Source organism: Lissotriton vulgaris, chromosome 4_1, assembly GCF_964263255.1.
Source record: "Lissotriton vulgaris chromosome 4_1, aLisVul1.2, whole genome shotgun sequence".
NCBI lineage: Eukaryota > Metazoa > Chordata > Amphibia > Caudata > Salamandridae > Lissotriton > Lissotriton vulgaris.
Window position 1 is genome coordinate 1,562,432,124 of NC_141691.1, and position 21,456 is coordinate 1,562,453,579.

Genomic DNA, 21,456 nt, shown 5'->3' on the forward strand with positions numbered 1-21,456 from the left:
GGAGAACTTCTTCCACGTAAGCATAGTGTTAGACCGGGCCCTTTTTGCAGGTTTATCCCAAATCTTTTTTTTCTTTTCGCTCCTATTTTTCTGACCCTGTTTTTTGTTGGCTATGGGAGTCTGGACACTTAACCACTGCTGATCAGTGTTGATGCCCTCTGTATAAAATTGTCATTATGATTGGTTAGCCGTGATTGGTGATTGGCATATCTGATTTACTGGTAAGTCCCTAGTAAAGTGCACTGAGTATGCCAGGGCCTGTAAATCAAATGTTACTAGTGGGCCTGCAGCCCTGGTTGTGCCACCCACACGAGTTGCCCTATAAATGTGTCTCAGACCTACCACTGTAGTGTCTGCACATGCAGTTTCACAATGCCATGTTTCTCTGGCAAGTGCACCCCCTTTCCAGGCCTTAACCTTCCCTTTTCTTACATGTAGGGCAACCCTAAGGTAGGCCTAAGGTACCCCCATGGGCAAGGTGCAGTGTATGTCCAGATAATGAAATACTGTGTATGTCGTTTTTCACTGTGGAAAGGCAGTCTGTCTCATAGGCTATCATTGGGGCTACACTGTAACATTTTACATGTGCAACTTTCAACTGGGACAAAATTGAGAAATGGAGTTTAGGCTCTCTGAACTCAGAATTTAATAACACACCTTTTGGTAAAGGTTGTTTTGAAATTGTGTGTTTGAAAATGCCACTTTTAGAAAATAGGCATTTTCTTGCTTTACCATTCTTTGTTCCTCTGACTATTTGTGCATAGAGTCTAGTTATGGAGTGACATAGCTGGGGATGTTATGTTATTTTATGTTATGTTATGTTATGTTATGTTATGTTAATGGTTGTCTTGTAAAGCGCTCAGCTGCTCGGGCAGAGTGTCCCAGCGCTATGAGATCTGCAGGGCCAAAACCAAGAAGAACGCAGAAGGCTACTGTCCAAACCGCCATGTCTTAAGCTCTTTCCTAAAAGAGAGCAGACTGTCTAGCTTCCCGATGGACAGAGGCAGCTTATTCCATAGTTGAAGTGCCAAAAGTCTGTAGGAGCGTCCCCAAATGCGGGCTCGTTTGATTTTTGGAATAATAGCCAGCACTTGGGAGGATGACCGTAGGGCTCTGGAAGGATGGTAGAAATGTACTCTATTCCTTAAGTAGAAGGCACCAGTGCCGTGAAGAGATTTGAACGCCATAGTAAGAGTTTTAAAAAGAATACGTTTGCGCACCGGTAGCCAATGGAGCGTATTTAGAAGAGACAAGGTGTTGGACCTATGACTAAGGCCAAAAATTGCTCTTGCGGCTGAGTTTTGAACAGATTGAAGGCGCGCAAGGAGATACTCCGGGAGGCCAAGATAGAGTATGTTAGCATAATCCAATCGTGATCCAATCAAGGCCTGAACCGTGATCCTCCTGTGGACATGCGACAGAAAGGGAAGACATTTCCTGAGGATTTTTAAGAGGCCAAAGCATTGCCCACTACACCAAGAATCTGGGGTTTAAGAGTCAATCCAGTGTCCACTTTTACGCCCAGATTTTTCGCCATGGGGGTCCCAGCTGAAGGAGGAAACATATCAGCCGGCCACCAGGATTTCCAATTGATATCTGGGGGGCAGCCAAAAAAGAGAACCTCAGATTTGTCAGAATTGCATTTTAATTGGTTCAATTGGAACCATGAAAAAACAGTCTCAAGGCAGGTCTTGATGTTAACACTGTTAAACTCAGTGTTCTTGTCGCAGGTAAAAAGCAGCTGCGTGTCATCGGCATAAGACACTATCCGGGCTCCAAAAGACTCCACCAAAGCAGCCAAGGGGGACATATATATATTAAAGAGAGTAGGGCTTAAAATTGATCCCTGTGGGACTCCTACCTCCGAAGATGGAATAGGGGCTGAAAGTGGAGGGGCCCAGATTGATTGTTGGCGGTCAGATAGAAAAGACTCAAACCAACTAAATACCGGCCCTCTCAAACCAATCTCCTGGAGTCTTAAAAAGAGACGGTTGTGAGGGACGATATCGAAAGTCGCCGACAAATCTAGCAGAACCAGCATTGCCTTACCACCATTGTCCAGAACCTCCTTAATAGATTCAGTAATCTCCAGCAACACCGTTTCCGTGCTCATATTTGAGTGAAACCCGGACTGGGTATGATGGAGAATATCGTGAGCCTCGAGGCAATTGGAGAGGGAGGAATGGACATGCTTTTCTACAACTTTGGCCAAGGTCGGCAGCAGCGAAATTGGTTTGTAATTGGAATGGGTAAGGGGATCAAGGTTGGGTTTTTTTAATAATGGAAGGATAAGAGCCTTTTTCCAGATGCGAGGAACAGTGCCAGTGTTAAGAGAATGGTTAAGGACTGGATTAATTATGGGATTGATGACATGCGCTATCTTAGCAAGGAACTTTGCAGGGCAAGGATCTGAAGGTGAACCCGATTTAAGTTTGGATAAGAGCTCCAATGATGTTTGTGGAGAAAGGGGAGGAAAATTCGTAAGCAAATGGCGCTCAGAAGCAAAGAAAGGGAAATGTGGAGTAAGACCAGGATCGCTGGGTGGATCCGTCGGCATAAATGATGCCTGAATATCCTTTATTTTACTAACAAAAAAATTGGCCAGTTGTTTAATCCAAGACTCTGCAGGAGAAAATTTGGAGATTGAAGTTGAAGTGAATTCCTTAACAATGGTTAAAATATCCTTACTAGTATTGGCTGCCGCATCAATTCTTTTAGCTTAATGAGACTTTTTCTCTGAGATGATATCTTTATGGTAGATTTTAATACACTCCTTATAGGTATCTTTAAATAGCACCTCATAATTCTTGCGCCCGGCTCTCTCAGCTTTCTTACAGAGTCTTCTGCTTTCATGAAGCGCCGGAGTAAACCAGGGGGCAGAGGTGCGAGAGTTGTGCTTGTGACATGTCGAGCGGGGTGCCAGCTCATCCAGGCGTTGTGTAGCCAGGTCTGAAAAAATCTAAGTCATATTCCAAATCACCTTTCAGCTGGCAAGGATGTGGGGCCAAAGACTGAGCTAGTATGTCAGGCGATACGCGATGATATGAACGAGTAGCAGTGGACTGTAAATTGGGGCCGCTGATGGTCGACTTAGTCATGCGCAAGGTGTCAAAATTCACTAAATAGTGATCTGACCATTCCAAAGGTAAAGGAGGGGAAGGTAAAATTGGGATAGTGGAGAAAATGTGATCCAAACTGTGGCCTTTGTTGTGCGTGGCTGTGGTAAGATAGGGAGTTAAGCCAAAGGGATTTGTGACATCACGGAGCTTAATGGTATCAACCGCGTCTATCACATCCATATGGATGTTGAAGTCCCCCAGAAGCAGCCAGTGCTTAAACTTCATAATTATAGGGGAAATAGAGATGAAATGAAAGGAAAAATTCCACTTATTTAGCGCATAACCACCCGGAGGCCTCGCAGCGCTGTTGACTGATTACTGTGTCCGGCTATAGGGGGAAATTAGTACGCTTTTGAAAACAGTTAGGCTTTTAAATCTCTCCTAAATGACATCAGGTTGTCGTTTTGTCTGAGGGGTAAAGGCAAGGAGTTCCATGCCTTCGCCGCTGAGTGAGTGAAAGAACGGCCACCCCAACGGGCTTTCTTAATTTTTGCCTTGGTTGCCAAATGCAATGAAGCCGAACGAAGGGTTCTAGGCGGCGCATGAGGCAACACTAAGGGGTACAGCACTGCCGGGCCACAGTTTTGAGTGAATTGAAGTTTTTTTGTCACTGTTGCCGGGGCCCCTAGATATAAAACATTTCCATAATCCAGGCGAGAGAGTATCAGGGCCGATACCATGACCCTTCTCGCCTGGAATGGAAGTAAGGGGAGCACTTTCCTGAGCATTTTCATTAGCCCCACACATACAGAGGCAGTTTTAGTAGCTTGGACCGAGAAATCCAGTGCTCTATCCAGCCAGATTCCTAAGCTCTTTATCTGGTCTTTAGGGGGAGGGGGAGCACCGAGACATGAAGGCCAGTTCGACATCAGGGAGGTAGGAGAAGAGTTACCTAGTAACATAATCTCGGTCTTCTCCCCGTTGAGTTTGAGGTGGGAGAGTTGCATCCACCCAGCAACAGCCTCTAAACACGGGCCCAAGGTGTTAGACGAGCCCTCCTTGTGGTCCAAAGAGACCACAAGCTGGGTGTCGTCTGCGTAGGTGACAATCCGCACACCAAAAGGGAGGACTATCTTCTCTAGAGGCTGCATATAAACATTGAATAATGTGGGGCTCAGGGAGGAGCCCTGCGGAACCCCACAGCTGAGCGGATGCTTTGATGATACCACCTCGCCTTCAAATACCTGGAAAAAGCGTTCCTCTAAAAAAGAGGTCAGCCACATCAGGGCCGCGCCCGACACCCCCATGCCCTTCAAACGATGTAATAGTGTGGCATGGTTAACAGTGTCGAACGCGGCACTGAGGTCTGGAAGTATAATAGCAGTTTTTCCACCTCGGTCCATTATAGCTCTGGCTGCCTCTGTGACCGCCAGGAGGGCGGTCTCAGTGCCATGCTGAGGACGAAACCCTGTTTGGGAGACCTGTAGAAGTTTATTGGACTCCAAATAGTCCCCTAATGTTTTGTTAATATGTCTCTCCAACAGCTTACTCATCCACGGAAGCAGCGAGATAGGGCGGAAATTGGATAGATTGTTAGAATCCAAGTTCGGATTTTTCAGCAAAGCCCTTACCAACGCACACTTCCTAGTGGATGGGACAGAGTTGGAGGTAATGGAGGTATTGGGAACCTCCAGCATAGACGGGCGAATAGCGTCAATTGCTTTTACTAAGGTCTGGGGCGGGGCTGGGTCATTTGGGGATCCTGAGGTGACCTTCTGGACCAAAGTATCTAGAGTATTGGAATCCAGGTGTGGGAAAGTGACTAAAGAGCATGATACATGCAAATCTGAGTCTAAAGTAGAGGGGGAGAATAGGCCATCGCCATTTATCGCTAGTTGGGAATAGATGGCCTGAATCTTCTGAGAGAAGAAACTGGCAAGATCCTCACAGCGGGCCTGGGCGCCCTCTGATGGTAGTCTCTCGGATGGAGGGGATATCAGAGATTTTGCAATTTTAAAAATTTCCCTAGGGGAGTTGGCTGCCATATTAATTTTAATTTCATAAAACTCAGCTTGGGCAAGTTTTATCTTGCTCTTATAGTGCCTTATCGCTGATCTATACTCTGAACTCTTAAGTTGAGAGAGGTCTTTCCTCCATGCTCTCTCTGCTTTCCGGCAGGCTTGTTTCAACATCCTAACGGCAGGAGAGTACCATGGAGCAACTTCTGGTCTTTTTATTGTTTGCAAAGAACACTTCGGGAGGACTAAATCAAGTGTGCTGGAAATCCAGTTGTGAAAATTAAGAACTGCTAGGTCAGGATTCTTAGTTTTTCGGGGCGGCTGTTCAGAGAGGGCCTGTTCCCATGTAGGAAGCGGAAGAGCATTCCATTTCCTACCCCAATGCCTGTCGTGGGTTTGAGCGGTAATAGGAGTGTTAATAGACCATGTGAGGGGGATTAAAAAATGGTCCGACCAAGGCAGTAGCACCGGCGTTTCCACTGAAAGCTTGTCTAAATTGCTAAAAACATGATCCAAGAGATGACCCCTGTTATGTGCCGCCTGAAACCCCTTTTGGGTCAGGTCAATAGCCTGAAGATTTAGGCGAAGGTTATTAGCAGCAACATCAAGGGGATCGTCTAAATGCAAATTTAGATCACCTAACAGAGTGAAATTGGCTGAGGTAAGCACTGAATTAGCAACCAAGTCTGTTATATCGGCAATGAAGTCGCCGGGAGAGCCCGGTGGTCGATAGACCAAAATTCCAGAGAAAGTGCTAGTGGGGGAAAAATACAGAGAAAAGTATAAACTTTCACATGTTAACGTGGTCGAGGGAGTAACACGACAGCTGTAAAAGTCCTTATAAATAATAGCCAATCCTCCATATGCAGTTAATCACAGAAAGATCCGACAAAGCCTTGAGGCCGATACACCAATAGCCCAGAACATGAATGGTGGGGCGAGAAAGATAGACAAAAGCCCAAAGACTCTACCCCTTGGATATAATCCGTTGGAACAATTGAGCAGGAGTAGCGTCTATCCACTACCATTGCAACTTCCCCACCCTTACCCAACACCTGGTCCTTTCTCAGGATGTAGTAGTTTTGAGGAAGAGCATTGGATAAGTCAGGGCTAGAGGAATCACCAAGCCAGGTCTCAGTCAAGAACAAACATGCGGGATTGGTCTCAGTTAGTAAATTAAAGAGATCAAAGGCATGCTTGCCAAGGACCGCATGTTGAGTAGCATACATGGATAATTCTTAGGAACATTTTCCCCAGACAAATCCGGAATGACCGGATTGAGGAAGCACTGAGATTCCCTACATGAAAGTCCAAGAAGAGGAGTCCATCCACATCTAAGACAGTGGAAGTCGCCCTTTAAGTTATTGGGGGACACAGGACGGCAGCAGCTGGTGTTATTCTTTAAAGTTTTTAAATAATCTGACTCGTACTTGAGTACCATACCGGAAATGGTAGCCGGAGACCCAGCCGTCTGCCCGCCACCCGACACCTCCGGGACGCTGACGGGTGCAGACGGGCTCACCTTTGGCGCACCTTTGGCGCGCATCAGGTGCGCCCGCTGCACTTCCACAGAGGCATGCGTAAGATAAAAAGGAGAGGAAGTAAGTAACAGGCCGCTAAAGACTAGCGCGCTGACCGCCGATTCTCCCAAAATGGCGGCCACGCTGTAAACAGTGTTTTAGCCGGAGTGCCAAATCAGGTAGGGCAAAGATGTAGGAAGAACAGATCCTGTGCACACGTAAGTGTAGTTTGTAGTCCTGGAGTCACGGTTTAAAAGATGCCAAGTACAAAGGTTCAGGTGGTTGAAATGTTTATAAATCAAATGTTGGTCAGTACAGTAAAATAGCCAGCAAGCCGACACATGTTTCGTCACACGGTGAAGGAAGATTAAAAAAACGAGGGTATAAACAGGCCACTATAGAAAGAGCGGCGATCAAAGTCAAATCCATTAAGAGAGAACAAACACTCGCCACCAGACCCAGGGCCACCCCTACTAAACAACCAGCAAGGGTCATCACAGACTATAATCACACCAGTGTAATTATGAGACAAAGCTGCAACAAACAATGGAAAATACTACTCAACGATGCATCACTCAAGGGTCTCATTCCCACAAGACCTCAATTCACCTTCAGAAAGGGCAAAACATTGAGAAACAGGCTGAGCCCGACGGACCCTAAGAACATTGCTCCCCTCTCCTGGCTTAACACTTACTCGAAGGGCTTCCGCAAATGTGGCTCCTGCGGAGCATGCAAATGGGCTCGCAATAAGATTAAGGAGTTCTCGGATTGGAGGAACCGTAAATTCATGATTAACAGAAACATCAATTGCAACACGCGTTACGTTGTTTTCATTATCGAGTGCACCTGTAAAAAGTACTATGTAGGAAGCACCATTAGATCCTTGAAAGAACGCATCATGGAGCATGTAGGGCAATGTACAATGAAGATGCCAGATATCCCATGGCGATTCACATCAACAGCTGCACCACGCAAGGACCAAACAAGAGTCTCAGCTACTATGGCATAGACGTCACGGAACCTTGTGCCAGGGGTGGAAACCGAGAACTCAAACTAAGAAGGCTTGAAGCCACCTGGATAATGAGACTCCAAGCAGTCAAGCACGGGCTCAACATGGACCATGAGCTACAATACTTCCTGGGCTCATGACTATTACCACCAGACAAGCTGACGAAGAGCGAAGAGATCTAGAAGGTGTATACCAAGAAAACATCGCCTGCAGCGGAGACGACCCCTGACCATGAAGGGCCCTAAATACTAGACATAGTGCTTTAAAATCAATGCGCTGGACGATTGGCAACCAGTGAAGGTCCATGAGCGCCAAGGAAGAGGAATCAGAGCGCCGTCTAGAAAGGGCCAGCTTAGCCGCCATGTTCTGTATTCGCTGCAATTTACCCACTAAGGTGGCTGGCGCACCCAGAAGTAGCGTGTTGCAGTTATCGAGCCTGCTTAAAATGATACTACGCACTACTTCTGGTCGGGCGTGAGCCGGGAGCAAAGATAGAATCTTCCGCAGTGTGCGGATTAGCATCATGCACGTAGCCACAGATTTGTTAACAAACGTGTCTAACTGTAAGTTGGATTCGAACATTTCCCCCAGATTACGAACTGAGTCTGCCGCCAACCCAGAGCCCTGGGAGGAAGAAGGCCAAAAATCCGGTGGCAGAGCTCGGGGAATGCGATCCAACGAACAGTGCAGTACCTCAGTTTTAGAGCTGTTGAATTGCAGGGAGTTTAGACTCCGCGGTAGCTGTCATGCAGCAATGGAAAGTCTCCTACGACACAGCATCCCTACCCTCAAAAGAGAAGATAAGCTGCGTGTCATCTGCATAATTGATGACCGCAATGCCAAAGGACTTAAACAGCCTGACCAGGGGACGGAGGTATAGATTAAATAAAATGGGGCTAATGGCCGACCCTTGGGGTACGCCCTGCCCCACCTTTTTGATGTCAGATCGATAGGGCGGCAGGGCTACCACCTGGCCTCTGTTACCAAGATAAGAGACCAACCAGTCCAGGGCCAGACCAGACACCCCAACTTCCTCTAGTCTCCTGACCAGAATGGCATGGTTGACCGTGTCGAACGCGGCCGACATGTCGAGCAGCACTAAAAAGGCTGCTCGGCCAAGGTCGACACTCGAACGAAGGTCATCCAAAGCGGTCACCAATGCAGACTCAGCACCGTGGGTTGGCCTAAAGCCAAACTGAGCTACGTCCAGACAGATGTTAGTCTATATAAAGCTGGACAGATGTTTAGTAGCCAGCTTCTCCAAGATCTTAATGGGGAAAGGAATCAGTGAAATAGGCCTGTAGTTCGCTGAGCCGGTAGGATCCAATGTATCCTTTTTCAAAATCGGCAATACCACGGCCAGCTTCCAACAGTCCGGAACCCGAGCAGTACTGAGGGACTGACAACAAATGGCATGAAGTGATACCATTTTGTTCCTCCTATTCCCTGACATAGCACAGTTTTGATGGCATCAACCATGTTTTAAGACAATTTGTTTCTTATGCTTCCAACAGTCGCTTTCATATGTATGTAATTTCTAGCTACCAATGCAAGCAATATCGTGCCTATCTTTATCCTATAGCATGACAGACACTTGGACACCAATTTTATCACGTACTGTCACTTCACTTGCCTTTTACCTACGCCGATGTTCTGTTTTTTTTCCCATGCTTTCTTTTAGGACATCGAGAGAGAGCATATCTTCTGAGTCTCCATTACTCAGACTTTCTTTTGATACCTGTCCACATTATCCAGCGCCATGCTGTAAACATCAGTGACTATCGGAAGGTGTCTTTGTCTCCCCTTTTGTCTTCTTTTAGGTCATCCGGATACTCCATTCAGGACGGTTCTCACTAACAGACCTGAGCTCTTTTCTCTCGCACCATTCAATACCTTTTATCCGTGATTTCAAATGCATTACTCTGCACTTCACTTATGTTGGGTACCGCTGTTCTTTTTTACGCCATATCACTACATGACTTTACGCACCATAGGGTTTCCACAGTCACCTAGTTTTACTCTCACAACCTATTACCTTTCACATTCTGTAAGAACAATCTTTATGAGATGTTTAGTTCCTAATCCTCGATTTATATTCAATCTTGTTTTTCTCAATTTTGAAACCCCCCCTTTTTTTCTTTCCCCTTTTTTGTCCTTCCTTTTGTCCCTCTTAGCCCTGATGAGTCACATCTCCTTCACGGTGTGACGAAACACGTGTCGGCTGGCTACTATTACTGTACTGACCAACATTTGATTTATAAACATTTCAACCCCCTGAACCTTTGTACTTGGCATCTTTTAAACCGTTACGAAAACCCTTTCAGCATTTCCGCAGGTCCTGACTCCAGGACTACAAACTACACTTATGTGTGCACAGGATCTGTTCTTCAAACATTTGGTGTAGACCTCCCTACACTTTCACAGGGGTTGTTTTTTCCTTTGGGTTTGTGTTCCCCTGACCTGTTCTGCACCGGGTGCCTTCTGCACAAACATTTACGAAACAAGATCAAACTGCACAGAGAGCCATTACTTCTTGCTCCCTAAACTCAAAACCCATTCTTTTCCAAAAACAAAGATGTAAGAAGAATCACTTCAAATGTCAGCACAGCGCAGTGCAGCAACAGGTGAAACAGTAGCTACAGAATCCCACTGTCACCAGAAATGTTTTTAAAAGAAATGTTTTAATAAGTCACAGCAATGACACACTATCACAAATTGTTTAAAAAATACACAGCCTCAATCGCAAATGTATTAGCTAGCCTAGCGCGCGTTCCCGTCTGAGCCTCAGGAACAGATCTAAGGCGGCGCTAGAAAGGGGGTGTTTTATGCTCACAGGCCGCAAAAGACTAGCGTGCTGACCGCTGATTCTCCGAAGATGGCGGCTGCGCTGTAAACAGTGTTTTTAGCCGGAGTGCCAAATCAGGTAGGGCAAAGATGTAAAAAGAATCACTTCAAATGTCAGCGCAGAGCAGCAAAAGGTGAAACAGTAGCTACAGAATCCCACTGCCACCAGAAATGTTTTTAAAAGAAATATTTTTAAAAGTCACAGCAATGACACACTATCACAAATTGTTTAAAAAATAAACAGACTCAATCGCAAATGTATTAGCTAGCCTAGCACGCGTTCCCGGCTGAGCCTCAGGTGTGCATTCACTATAGACAGTCATAAGGGGGTTGAGTTGTATCCTGCCTTGCCTGGGTGACTCATTGCTGGGCTGAATAGACCTGGTCTGCTTTTAGAGTGGTGGAAGGAGTTTCACTTGCACCTAAATAGGCTGTGTCTCCTTTGCACAATGCTGTCCCACCCCCTGTGGTCATGCTGCACCAAGGAGGACAAGACTGGTTTGGACTGAGCCAGAGACCCTTGCCACAAACAGAAAAATGACAACATGAGTTATAAGTATGAACACCTTAAACCCCAGGACTTTATATTACTTCTAGAAACAAGAGGATCCTACCAATAAGAAGAGCAGAAGAACTGTGCGAAGAGTGCCGCCTTTTCTCTGTGAGGAGTGGGTTAGCCTGCGGTTGATGCTTCTCTCTGTGGTGGCAGAAAAGGACAGACTCTTTTAGCCTGCTGTGGTATCCTGCTTGTGAAAAAATCTCCAAGGGCTGTGTATGCTTGCCTCCTGTTGGATGTATCAGGGAAATCAAAGACCTCACGAGAAGATCCTGGATGAATCTCAAGGGAAACTTGCCTGAAAGGAAAACTACAGAACTGCATGAGGAGCACTACCCCTGATATTTTTGGGGTGGAAAGGCCTGCAGTTGCTGCTCCTGTCTGGAGCAGGAGGAGAACTGGATTGTTCTTGCCCCCTGTTTATTCAAAAAAGAGCGCATGGAGCGCTTTAGGGTGCGTCTCTGTAATGTTTTGTGCTTAAAAGTGAAAATCCTTCTTATGCAGACGTAGTTCTTAGGGAGCTTGTTATGCCTTTGTCTGCTAGTGCATGGTAAGTGCTATATGTACCTAAGGGATCAGTGTGTGGCCAATCCCCTTTGTGTACATGTGGAAAATGCTACCTGGGCCCCTTGTCGGGAGTGCGTAGTGAGTGCTGATCTCTAGCCCAGGACCATGACTAGATTCTCAAGTGAGTCCCTGCTCCCTCACGTTACCTCCGCCAGCTGGAGAGGAACTGTGCGGCAAAGGCAGTCTGGCCCAGCCGCAGGGCACTATCTGAGCTGAGAGCAAGGTGGGCGTATTTTATCCTGCCAAGAAGAAGAGTAGCAGGCCTGTAGCTGGGACCCATGTTCCCCACCCAAGTGCGATGCACCCGAGAGCCGACTGCCCTGCTGAAGCATTGCTGGGCCACTGAGGACACAGCTCAGATATCTGGAGGAGTCCCGGGACATGTCAGGTGGTCGAGAGTCAGGAGTAGACCTTATGTGCCATGCTCAGCCTGCTGTGCTCAATTCCCAGTGCCTCAACCACAGATTTGAACTGGGTGCACACCTCCACAAGGCCATTTGATGCCAATGGAAGCCAGAAGTACCGTCAACTTAAAGCGGGATTGAAACGCTACGTGCCGTTGTTGCCCTGAGAGGCAGGAACTGTGCCTATGGGGTCTGTGCGGCTTTGGCTGTCGACCCCAGCTACATCAAGCGCAGGTGGGGGAAGTATAACATAGGAATGCACTGCACCCCTAACGCTAAGAACAGCGTAATAGGATCACCAAGTGACTTCAGTGCATAAGCTAGAAACCACCGTAAGACATGCAGGAGTGCTGGTGCCTGGGTGGCCCACGTTAATGTTCCCTACGAAGGGTAGTAGAAGGGCAGGGAAGCTGCTTCCTCTGGGTTCACAGTGCTAGTAAGTGATTCCTGGGCCTTATTATGTATTGCAGCGTTACCAGCCCCAGTATGGGGATGTGGGAGTACCTCACTGGGGTTTAATCAGACCTACTGGATTTTTGTTTGATGCCCTAGATGTAATGCCACTTAAAAATGTGTTCTTACTTCAGGAACTGCTTACATTTGCACAGTGAGGGTGTAAGGTGGTACTAGGCATCAATGATATTTTCTATGACAGGGGAAACATTACAGGTATTTAGCTTTTGCACAAACTGTGATATAAGACATAATGTTTTCATGCTGGTCGTCATGCCAAATGCAACTTATAATGAATCACCAAGTGCACTGCCTGTTATGACAATCGCTTTATGGCAAAGAGATTCATGATCTATGAGTTATTATGACAAATGCGTAGCGGCAAAGTGATTCATGTGATTGTGGTCTGATATATTTTATATACAATATATGTGATATTTTTATATAACCTTGTGTGGAGTCCCTTTTTGTGGTGTGCCTAGGGATGTATGACGTTACAACGCATGCTTTTACAACGCATGACATTACGACGCAGGTTTTACAACGCAAGTCGTTACAACGACTTACGTTGGGGGGCGCTGGATAGTGACTAGTTTAATTTACTAATCCAACTCCAGTCCCCGTGGATAGTAGGGAAGGTGTTGGATAGTAATTAAACTATTCCCTATCCTAGAGCACCCTCCAGCGCAATGCGTTGTAATAACTTGCGTTGTAAAAGTTGCGTCGTAATGGTAGTGCGTTGCAAAAGTTGTGTTGTAAAGGATGTTCCCCGTGCCTAGTGTGTCACTGATGTGTGCGCATGTGTGTGTTGCGCAAACGCTTTACACATTGCCTCTGGGATAATCCTGACTGCTTTGACATGCTACCAATGGGATGAGCAGGGGTTATATTTGGTGTGCAACTCCCTTAACCGACTAGATTGGTGGATTCTGCCTGGCTTAGGTGCATACCCTAGCTAACCAGAAACCCCATTTCTAACACATAGAAAGATTAAAAATGAGTTATGGAGAGGCACACTACATCCGTCTTTAATTTGTGGTGCCCTCACTCATGATTAAAAACCATACCACGTTTAGACCATTTTAAGCTGAACGTCTGACATGTTTAATTGCAAATTCAGGGCAAGGGGACGCCATTCCACCCTTGAACTGCACTGGACTAAGTGGTTGCCAGGTGGCAGCCTTCTAGCAGACTGCAAACAGCAGACTTGAAGCAGATTTATGGACCAAACCTCATCTGCTTCCAGGCTCGGCGTTTACGCGTCTGAGCAAAACTGACCATTGCTTTACTCCAGATTTATCAAGCCACCCATGGCCACGCAAGGTGGCCATGTCTGACTGGATAAATCTAACTTAGAGTTGCATCGCTCTTGAACCCCGTTGAGTGGCGCAAGGGCAACACAACTGTTTAATAACAATTCCCCGAAGTGGTGACCATTATAGTCAGGTGATTCTCAGAAACATATTGCTGGAAGTCTTGCAGACTTGTCATGTCTAGAACTTTCTTCTTTTATTTATTTTTGCTTGGGATTTGTTCCAGTTATTTGCACTTAGCGGTAGAAAATCCTAGCTTTTGCCTTTCCAGCCCTTGTCTCTATTTTATTTCTAATGCCTTCTCTCCAAATCCCATCCCCATCTTCCATTTCCCTCCAACATACTCACTTATGAAGAGATATTGTTAGAGGTGCTTTGTGTTGAAGCCCTTTATATGTAACAGATAAATATTTACCGCTCGCTCTGACTGCAGCATGGGGTTTGCTAGAATAGATTGCAGGTTCTGAATTGACTGCTAAATAGAACCATATTCCCTTAATTTGGTGCAATGATTGAGCCTTGAACAGGGAACTTTTTATAAACAGCCAATAGGCTCATGTTGCTTCATTATCTTCTGATATTGTAACTGCAAACATGTCTGCTTTAGGGAGATTTCAAAGAAGGACAACCTAAATAAGTAGAAATACATATCTGATTCCAGTAAATGTGTGTTTTCAATCTCCTTTGTCTGCAGGATAGGACCTTCATGTGGACGGATGGCTCTCCGTTTAACTTCCAGGCATGGTATACCAAACAACCCGACAACCTAGGTGGGCGGCAGCCCTGCGTGTATTTCAACTATGAAAGTAAGTGAGAACTCCTATAGATTAGCACTCGGTAACTACCCAGATTATGGTTCTGTATACTGTTTACCTACTATTTAGTGCCTCGTCAAGCCTCACAAGCTGGATGTTTGCGCTTCATTTGTTATTTCCAAAAGCCCTAACTAAGGCCTCCCTTGCCTGGTCAGGTTTCCTTCCTTCTGGATTTATCAACACACTGTGACTGTTATCTCAATGACTACCTCCTCACAGCTCCCTCACAACCCTCAGAAAGTGCTGGTCAAGATTTATTTACAGAAGTGGAGAAGGCGAAGAAATGCAAAAGAATGGGTGTGTGATGAGTGTCACCTGACCCCTAACCATTTGGTGTCTGTCAGCTGTGCACCTAACTGGAGCTCCAGATATGGATTGAAACAATGCTGGATGTCAGCAATAATACAAGCAAAAATAGCGCTCCACAGAAGTATTGTCAATGCCACCTTGGTCCCCTTATCACTATGCAGCGAGGCCGCCTCTACACAGGTCCTACTCAACTGGTGTATCTAATGCTCACATGAATCCATATGTACACCTTCACGTTTACCATTGACACTCATTTGGCACTTTGATGAGCCCTGCTGGCCACCTGGCAAAACTTAGTGGAGCAGACTGAACAGAGCCATTGCAGAAAGGTCCTTTTAAGCAGCTGTTTCCATTCAGAACGCGGCACAGTCGAGAGTTTGCTCAAGTCTGGAAGACTGTGTTGCCTAATCCCATCACCGCATTATCCAAGCTCAAATCCAGGTTTCACGAGTAGGGTCTGTCAGTTGTGACAATTATTGAATTTGATAAAAGTCCGAACCTAGGTGTTGGGCATTTATTGGCTGCAATAGTTAATGCATAGTCTCCGTTTTCGGAGAGTAACATGCAAATTAATTGTGCCCATTGCATGTCCCAGTACATATTTGACCTTTGCCCATTGTCATATTCTGACAGGTTGAACTGCTGCAGTGTAACAAAGGGTGCAATCTTTTTTGCATCCAGTGATAAGCATCGTAATTGATATCCGTGTACAAACAGGTGTTTGCGCAAGGGTTGCAATTCAATGGGCTATTTATAATCAGGGTCAATATGTTATAACAACACATGATCATGTTTCATTCACATACAAAACAGCTTATTTTGTCCAATTAAGAATGTTATATAGCCATCTAAGTGTGATTCGCTCATTATTATTTACACCAAATAGCAGCTGCTCTAATATGCAGCCACCTCCCACTTATAAATAGACGCTCCCCCACCCAGGCCTGCAGGAGCCAATTTCATGGACAATATTTCATTTAGGGCCTCAGTTATGAAAAGTGCTGCATCGCTGCATGAAAATAGGGATGCAACACTTTTCAGCATGCCTTCCTTGCGACACCTTGGATGCTCCGTATTTACTGTACAGCGCTCCATGTAACTGTCCAGTATTTTTGTCCCGAAGGTGTCAAGGCGCTGGGGGCCGTCGGGAAGATTAAGTGAGCTATAGCCCAGAGTCACATGGTTCAGGGCAGACCCCTACCGCCGGAGCCGGGGATCGAACTGTCACAATGATTTATAGATACAGCAGTATTCCTGACGTATCTGTAGGTGCAAACATGGCACATTGCTAGGGTGTGTCTGAAAACAGACGCAACTCCAGCAATGTGTCCTAAAGGGCCTCTATTAGTCTTACGCCTGCTGTGAGGCAGGCACAAGGATTTGATGCACTAGCGTCCTAGGAGCATCACAGTGAAATCTTATAGATTTCACTGAAACCCTTCTACAAGCCAATTTAGCAAAGGAATTCCCACCTTGCATACATTATACCTGATTCAGATATAATATAGAGTAGGGGCCTTGCACCATCGGTGTGTCACTTTTAACATGGGAAAAAGAGATGCACCTGTGGCGCAGGGCTTTTATAAATGAGGCCCTAGGGGTTTAGAAAGTGACGCATCTGCTTAGAAGCATCACTTTGTAAATATGCCGCAGTGTGATGCATATGTTATGCCACCGGTGCATCACAAAAAGTGCTGCACCTGGTATGTAACTCGGTTCAATGTTTGAATGGTCTATTGGGCACTCTGGCTCGTCCACATTTCTTCTCACCCACAGAGCCTACTTTAATGATTCTCTTCTCATTTACACTAATTGTCTTCAGTTACTTACATCTGCCCTTCAATCACAGTCACCATTCTCCCCTGTGACTTCTCCTGCTTTTTATTTTGATCTAACCCCTTGCTCTCTGAGTCTCCTCAACATCCATTGATTTATTTTACGTTTCTATTACATCTAACTGAATCTATGAAGTATTTCATGTTCTTTCTGTTTTGGAGAAAACATTTCTTCTTTTTGATAATTCTAAATAAAAGAGAGTCCCTCTCTTTAGCCAAAAGGGACACGGAAGGTAAAACATTTAAGAAAAACAAATTCCCTTTCATGCTAGCAACCTGTAAATGTCCAATTGTAATATTATAAGTATGCACTGAAAACTTATAATATTGGCCACATTGGTCAATGTTACCAGTTAACACCTGTCTTCTATTCTTATTAAAAAAAATGTATTCTAATTAATATTGAATATGGTTTACAAAATATAAATACATGGACATACATTTGAACATTCATAAAAACCTACATAAACAGCCTGGACTCTTAGGGCTAGATGTAGGTAAATCTAATTTACCGATTCATAAATACCGAATTTTACTGATTCGGTATTTATGAATCGGTAAATTAGATGTAGATAAAAAATCGGTAATTTTTACCGAATCGGTAAGATTCGGTATTTACCGATTCGGTAAATACCGAATCGGTATTTGCCATTGATTCCTATGGGCCTTAAAGCCCATAGGAATCAATAGCAAAAACCGATTCGGTAATTACCTAATCGGTAAAATTACCGAATATGTATGTTTTCAACACCCCTACATAACAATGCCCAAATACCGGTCGGAAACGGCCGAAAATCGGTATTTTCGGCCGTTTCCGACCGGTATTTGGGCACCTACATCTGGCCCTTAGTGTATTAAATAATTCCACTCCTTAATGCATGTCCTATTTGCCGAGGCTCACTGCTGATTAATAAATTGTAATTCTTAACTAAAAATGAAAATATTTTGGACTTATAATAGAATTTTTCAAGAATTAGATTTTTGTATTAATTATTTTTTTTAAATCTGGAATGATGTTTTTAATAATTGATGTGTGATGTACTAATTGTGATGATATTAAGAATCGAGGATTTGCTAATGAATCTTTGCAAATTGGATGCATGCAATGCTGAGTACACGGTCTCTCTCCTCCCAATATGACTTGCACTTGGGGACCGCAGTCTTTTTCGCAAAACACACAGACAGGTAAGGAAAGCCCTTCCCTCAGCTTAGGCATACGGACCTCTAATATTCTCAGACACAAACCCCCCTTACACCATGTCACAGGCCCCTATCAGGGGTACTATTCTGTTAGTTACCCCAACCTTTCCTACCGATTGATGATCTGCACAGTTACTTGACAGTCTGCTGCGCTATCAGTCCCTCACCATACCAGCCAGTGTCATTCCCTACCCATGCCAGTTCCACACAGCCAACCCTAAATGCCACCCTCTATGCTTTAAATACTCAGTTTCATATGTCAGGAGTCTTAATGCCCCAACAAATGACAAGAACCGTTGTCGATGCTTAGGGAAATGGGCTGCGAAATATGGCTACTAGAAGAAATGCACCTCTACTGAAGGATTGGAGACAGCTAAAATCATGCTTGTTTGACCAACAATAATTTTCATCAGGCCCCTGTAAGAAAGCAGGTGTGGCTATATTCCTCGATTCCAGGTTCCAGGGACAGATGCTGAAGACCCAAGCCGAAGTTACGGGTAGACTCCAGGTGTTACGACTTACCCTCTTAACATACACCTTTATGATTGCTATTATTTACACACCTAATGAACAACAGGAACACTTCCTCTATCAGTCCCTTAATCAAGTCACGCCATCCACAGATGCAGACATTACAATATGGAGAGACATTAAGCTGGTCTTTAATGCTGACCTTGAGAGATTGACCCAAAGATTGGGATAGTTATGAACTTGGACGAGGTGGCATTTTATTAGGTGGGCCTCATAGATGCCTCGGCAGGTTCACCACCCCACACCGAGAGAGTACTCTTTCTTTTCTGCATCCCACCTATGTTATAGGTCCCCTGCATAGACTACTCTTTGCTATCCTCCCGCCTTGGGGCAGCAAATGTTGTCATTGATATGAGGGTCTCTGCCCTTCTAGACCATGCTCCCATTATGCTGCTGTAACACACTCATGGGGCCCAACTGCCTATAAAACATGGCACATCAACCACACCCTCCTTTCTTATGCATCTAAAATCAAAGAAATGAACGAGATGATTTGCCACCACTTTCAGATGTGCAACTCCAATGACACTCCAATCACAATACTATGGCACATCTCAAAGGCAGTGTAGCAAGGTTCCTTCTTGGCCATATCGACTAAGCGGACCGGGACTAGGAAGGACAAGAGGACTGCCCCGTAAAACCATGTGCAAGAACTCGAGGAGGCACATAATCGAACCAGCACCATAGAGTGCGCCTCCATTTGACCGTGGCCCGTAAGCAATTCAGGGCTCTTGACATGGACTGAGCTAAGTTAGCCCTCCTCACACTAAACGGGGATTTAGCATCAGTGGTAATAAGGCAGGACAACTCTTTGCACGTAAGCTCCAAGCTGAGGCACACAAACATAGAGTTCAGGGAATATATATACTCAAACAGGCTCGGTAGCACTCACTGACCACGACATAGAACAAGCATTCAAACATTTTTATACTGACCTCTGGAGCACAGAATCAATGGACCCACGGGCCACATACTTATATTATGTATTGATCCTTCTTTTAATCTTTTTATGACACTTTGCACTTTAATGGACTTAATTGTATAAATACAGTATATTTGATTCGTTGTCACATACTCATATCTCTTCTCCGCGCACACTGTACATCTCCCTACATCAGAAGCACACTCCGAAAAGGCAGAAATACGGGTGAATGAGGTACTTGCCACAATTCTGTGACCACAGATGGGTATTGTGCCCAGCATAGATGGGTTCCCAGCAGATTGTTACACAGACGTTGGCACACAACTATCCCCACTGCTGGAGCCCTTAGGCAACTTATTTAGGGAGTTGGATGCAAGATGGTCTAATCACAGTGATTGCGAAGCCTGTGAGTATCAGGCAATATGTCTTTCCTACCGCCCGATATCCTTGCTTAACATATATGCCAAGCTCTTCTCTTCCCAAGTCTACTGGCTGCACACCTCAATCCCTACATACAGGGATGCATTGACCCAGACCAAACCAGGTTTATTCCAGAATGAAGCTGTAATGACAACATCAAACAACTGATGCATGTTCAAAATAGCACACATGCACCAATAACACATGCAAAATGTACATCAATAATAGAAGTTGGTGGAATTTTTAATTTCACTGATGAAATTGGAGGAATTTAGTAATTCCACATTACTCTTTTAACTACTAACAAATAATTAAATTATGCCACTCCTCCAGGAAAGTTATGCAGCACTGCAAGTCTTTGTCACATGCTCTCTCAATCCAGCCTCTCTCTCTTTCTTTGCTTTCCAGTCTCTAGAACTCTTTTTCTCCTGTCCTCCCACATACTCTCTTTTACGTTTTCTCTTTCTCTCTCTTTCCATTTCCTCTAAGTCTCTTCTTACTTGAGGAGTGGAAAGGAATTCCCCCATGGGTAGTTGCAGTGTTTGAAGGTAATCACATCCATGGTGGAGAGGGGGTTCTGGTCCCTTTAAAACAACACACCTTTGTGTGCAGTTGTTGGGTGTCATTACATACATTTCATTGTGGCAGGTGCTGGCTAGGATAAGTATAATGCTAGCTAGGATAAGGCAGATGTTACCTTGGACAAGTCTGGTGCTAGCTAGAAGTAGTTAAGATGAGGCAAGCGCTATCTAGTGTGAGGTAGATGCCGGCTTCACCCATTAAGTGTGCCCCTTGCTGTCCATCGCCTCCTACCCAGTATGTGAGCTGTTGGTGCTGCCAGGGAGGATGCTTCACAGGTGGGTCTGGGAGAGCTTGGGACATCAAGATGGCGATCAGAGACAGGTTTTTTCAAAGGACTGGCGATCCTCCTTCAGAGAAGGTTCCCAGATCATACATGGCCATAAGTGTAATGACGGGGACGGTTGCTGCCAAATAGTTGTCATGGCAACCAATGCAGTGAATGTCACTTACAGGGCTTCTCATGAGCCAGTACTTAGATCTGAAGCACATGAACACCGAAGGTGCAGATACCACACCCAGTGCCCCTAGAGGGAGGGGAGGCCCCTGGGGGCGCCAACCAGTTTATTTTACTGCCAAATCACTACGATGCTGTCAGTCGGTGCATGCCCACCCTAAATACACTAGCTACTCATGGGCATTCCTCAGCCCCTTGAGGGCACCGACTGTCTGTGAGGAGCACATTGGGCGATGATATCCAACACTCCTAGGCGTGCCACTAGGGGTGCCACTCACTTTGCTTTGCTGAACTCTGCTGCCTGTTGTGTCCCGAACGGAGCGAAGGTCCGTGCAACATAGAAATTTGCTTATCTGGCTGCCGCCTCCCCTTGACGAGGAATCGCTGGTGTGAGCGAGCCCTGCAATCGGCAGGGCAAGCCTAACGCTCCCAGCTAGAGTCCCCAGGGTAGAGGCTTGGGCAAACACCATCAGCAAGCCAGGGGACTGCGAGGACCAGCAATCTCCACGTTGCTCAGCTGGTTCCTCTTCCCCCGGCGGCCACGCCCACGGACACACCCACTGCCAACCGATTCAAAACCTTTCGTGACACCCGCTTCGCGGGTGCCACTCACTTTGCTTTGCTGAACTCTGCTGCCTGTTGTGT

The 21,456-nt window shown here is 45.6% G+C and overlaps 1 protein-coding gene across 1 annotated transcript in view; it reads left to right on the top strand.

Annotated features, from left to right (window-relative positions):
* Window positions 1-21,456, top strand: part of LOC147724241 (lectin-like) — a 112,688-nt gene that overhangs the window by 65,905 nt on the left and 25,327 nt on the right. Inside the window, exon 4 of the mRNA XM_086966978.1 lies at window positions 14,438-14,549. Coding sequence (XP_086823104.1) covers window positions 14,438-14,549 — 112 coding nt within the window. The remainder of the gene's footprint in view (window positions 1-14,437; window positions 14,550-21,456) is intronic.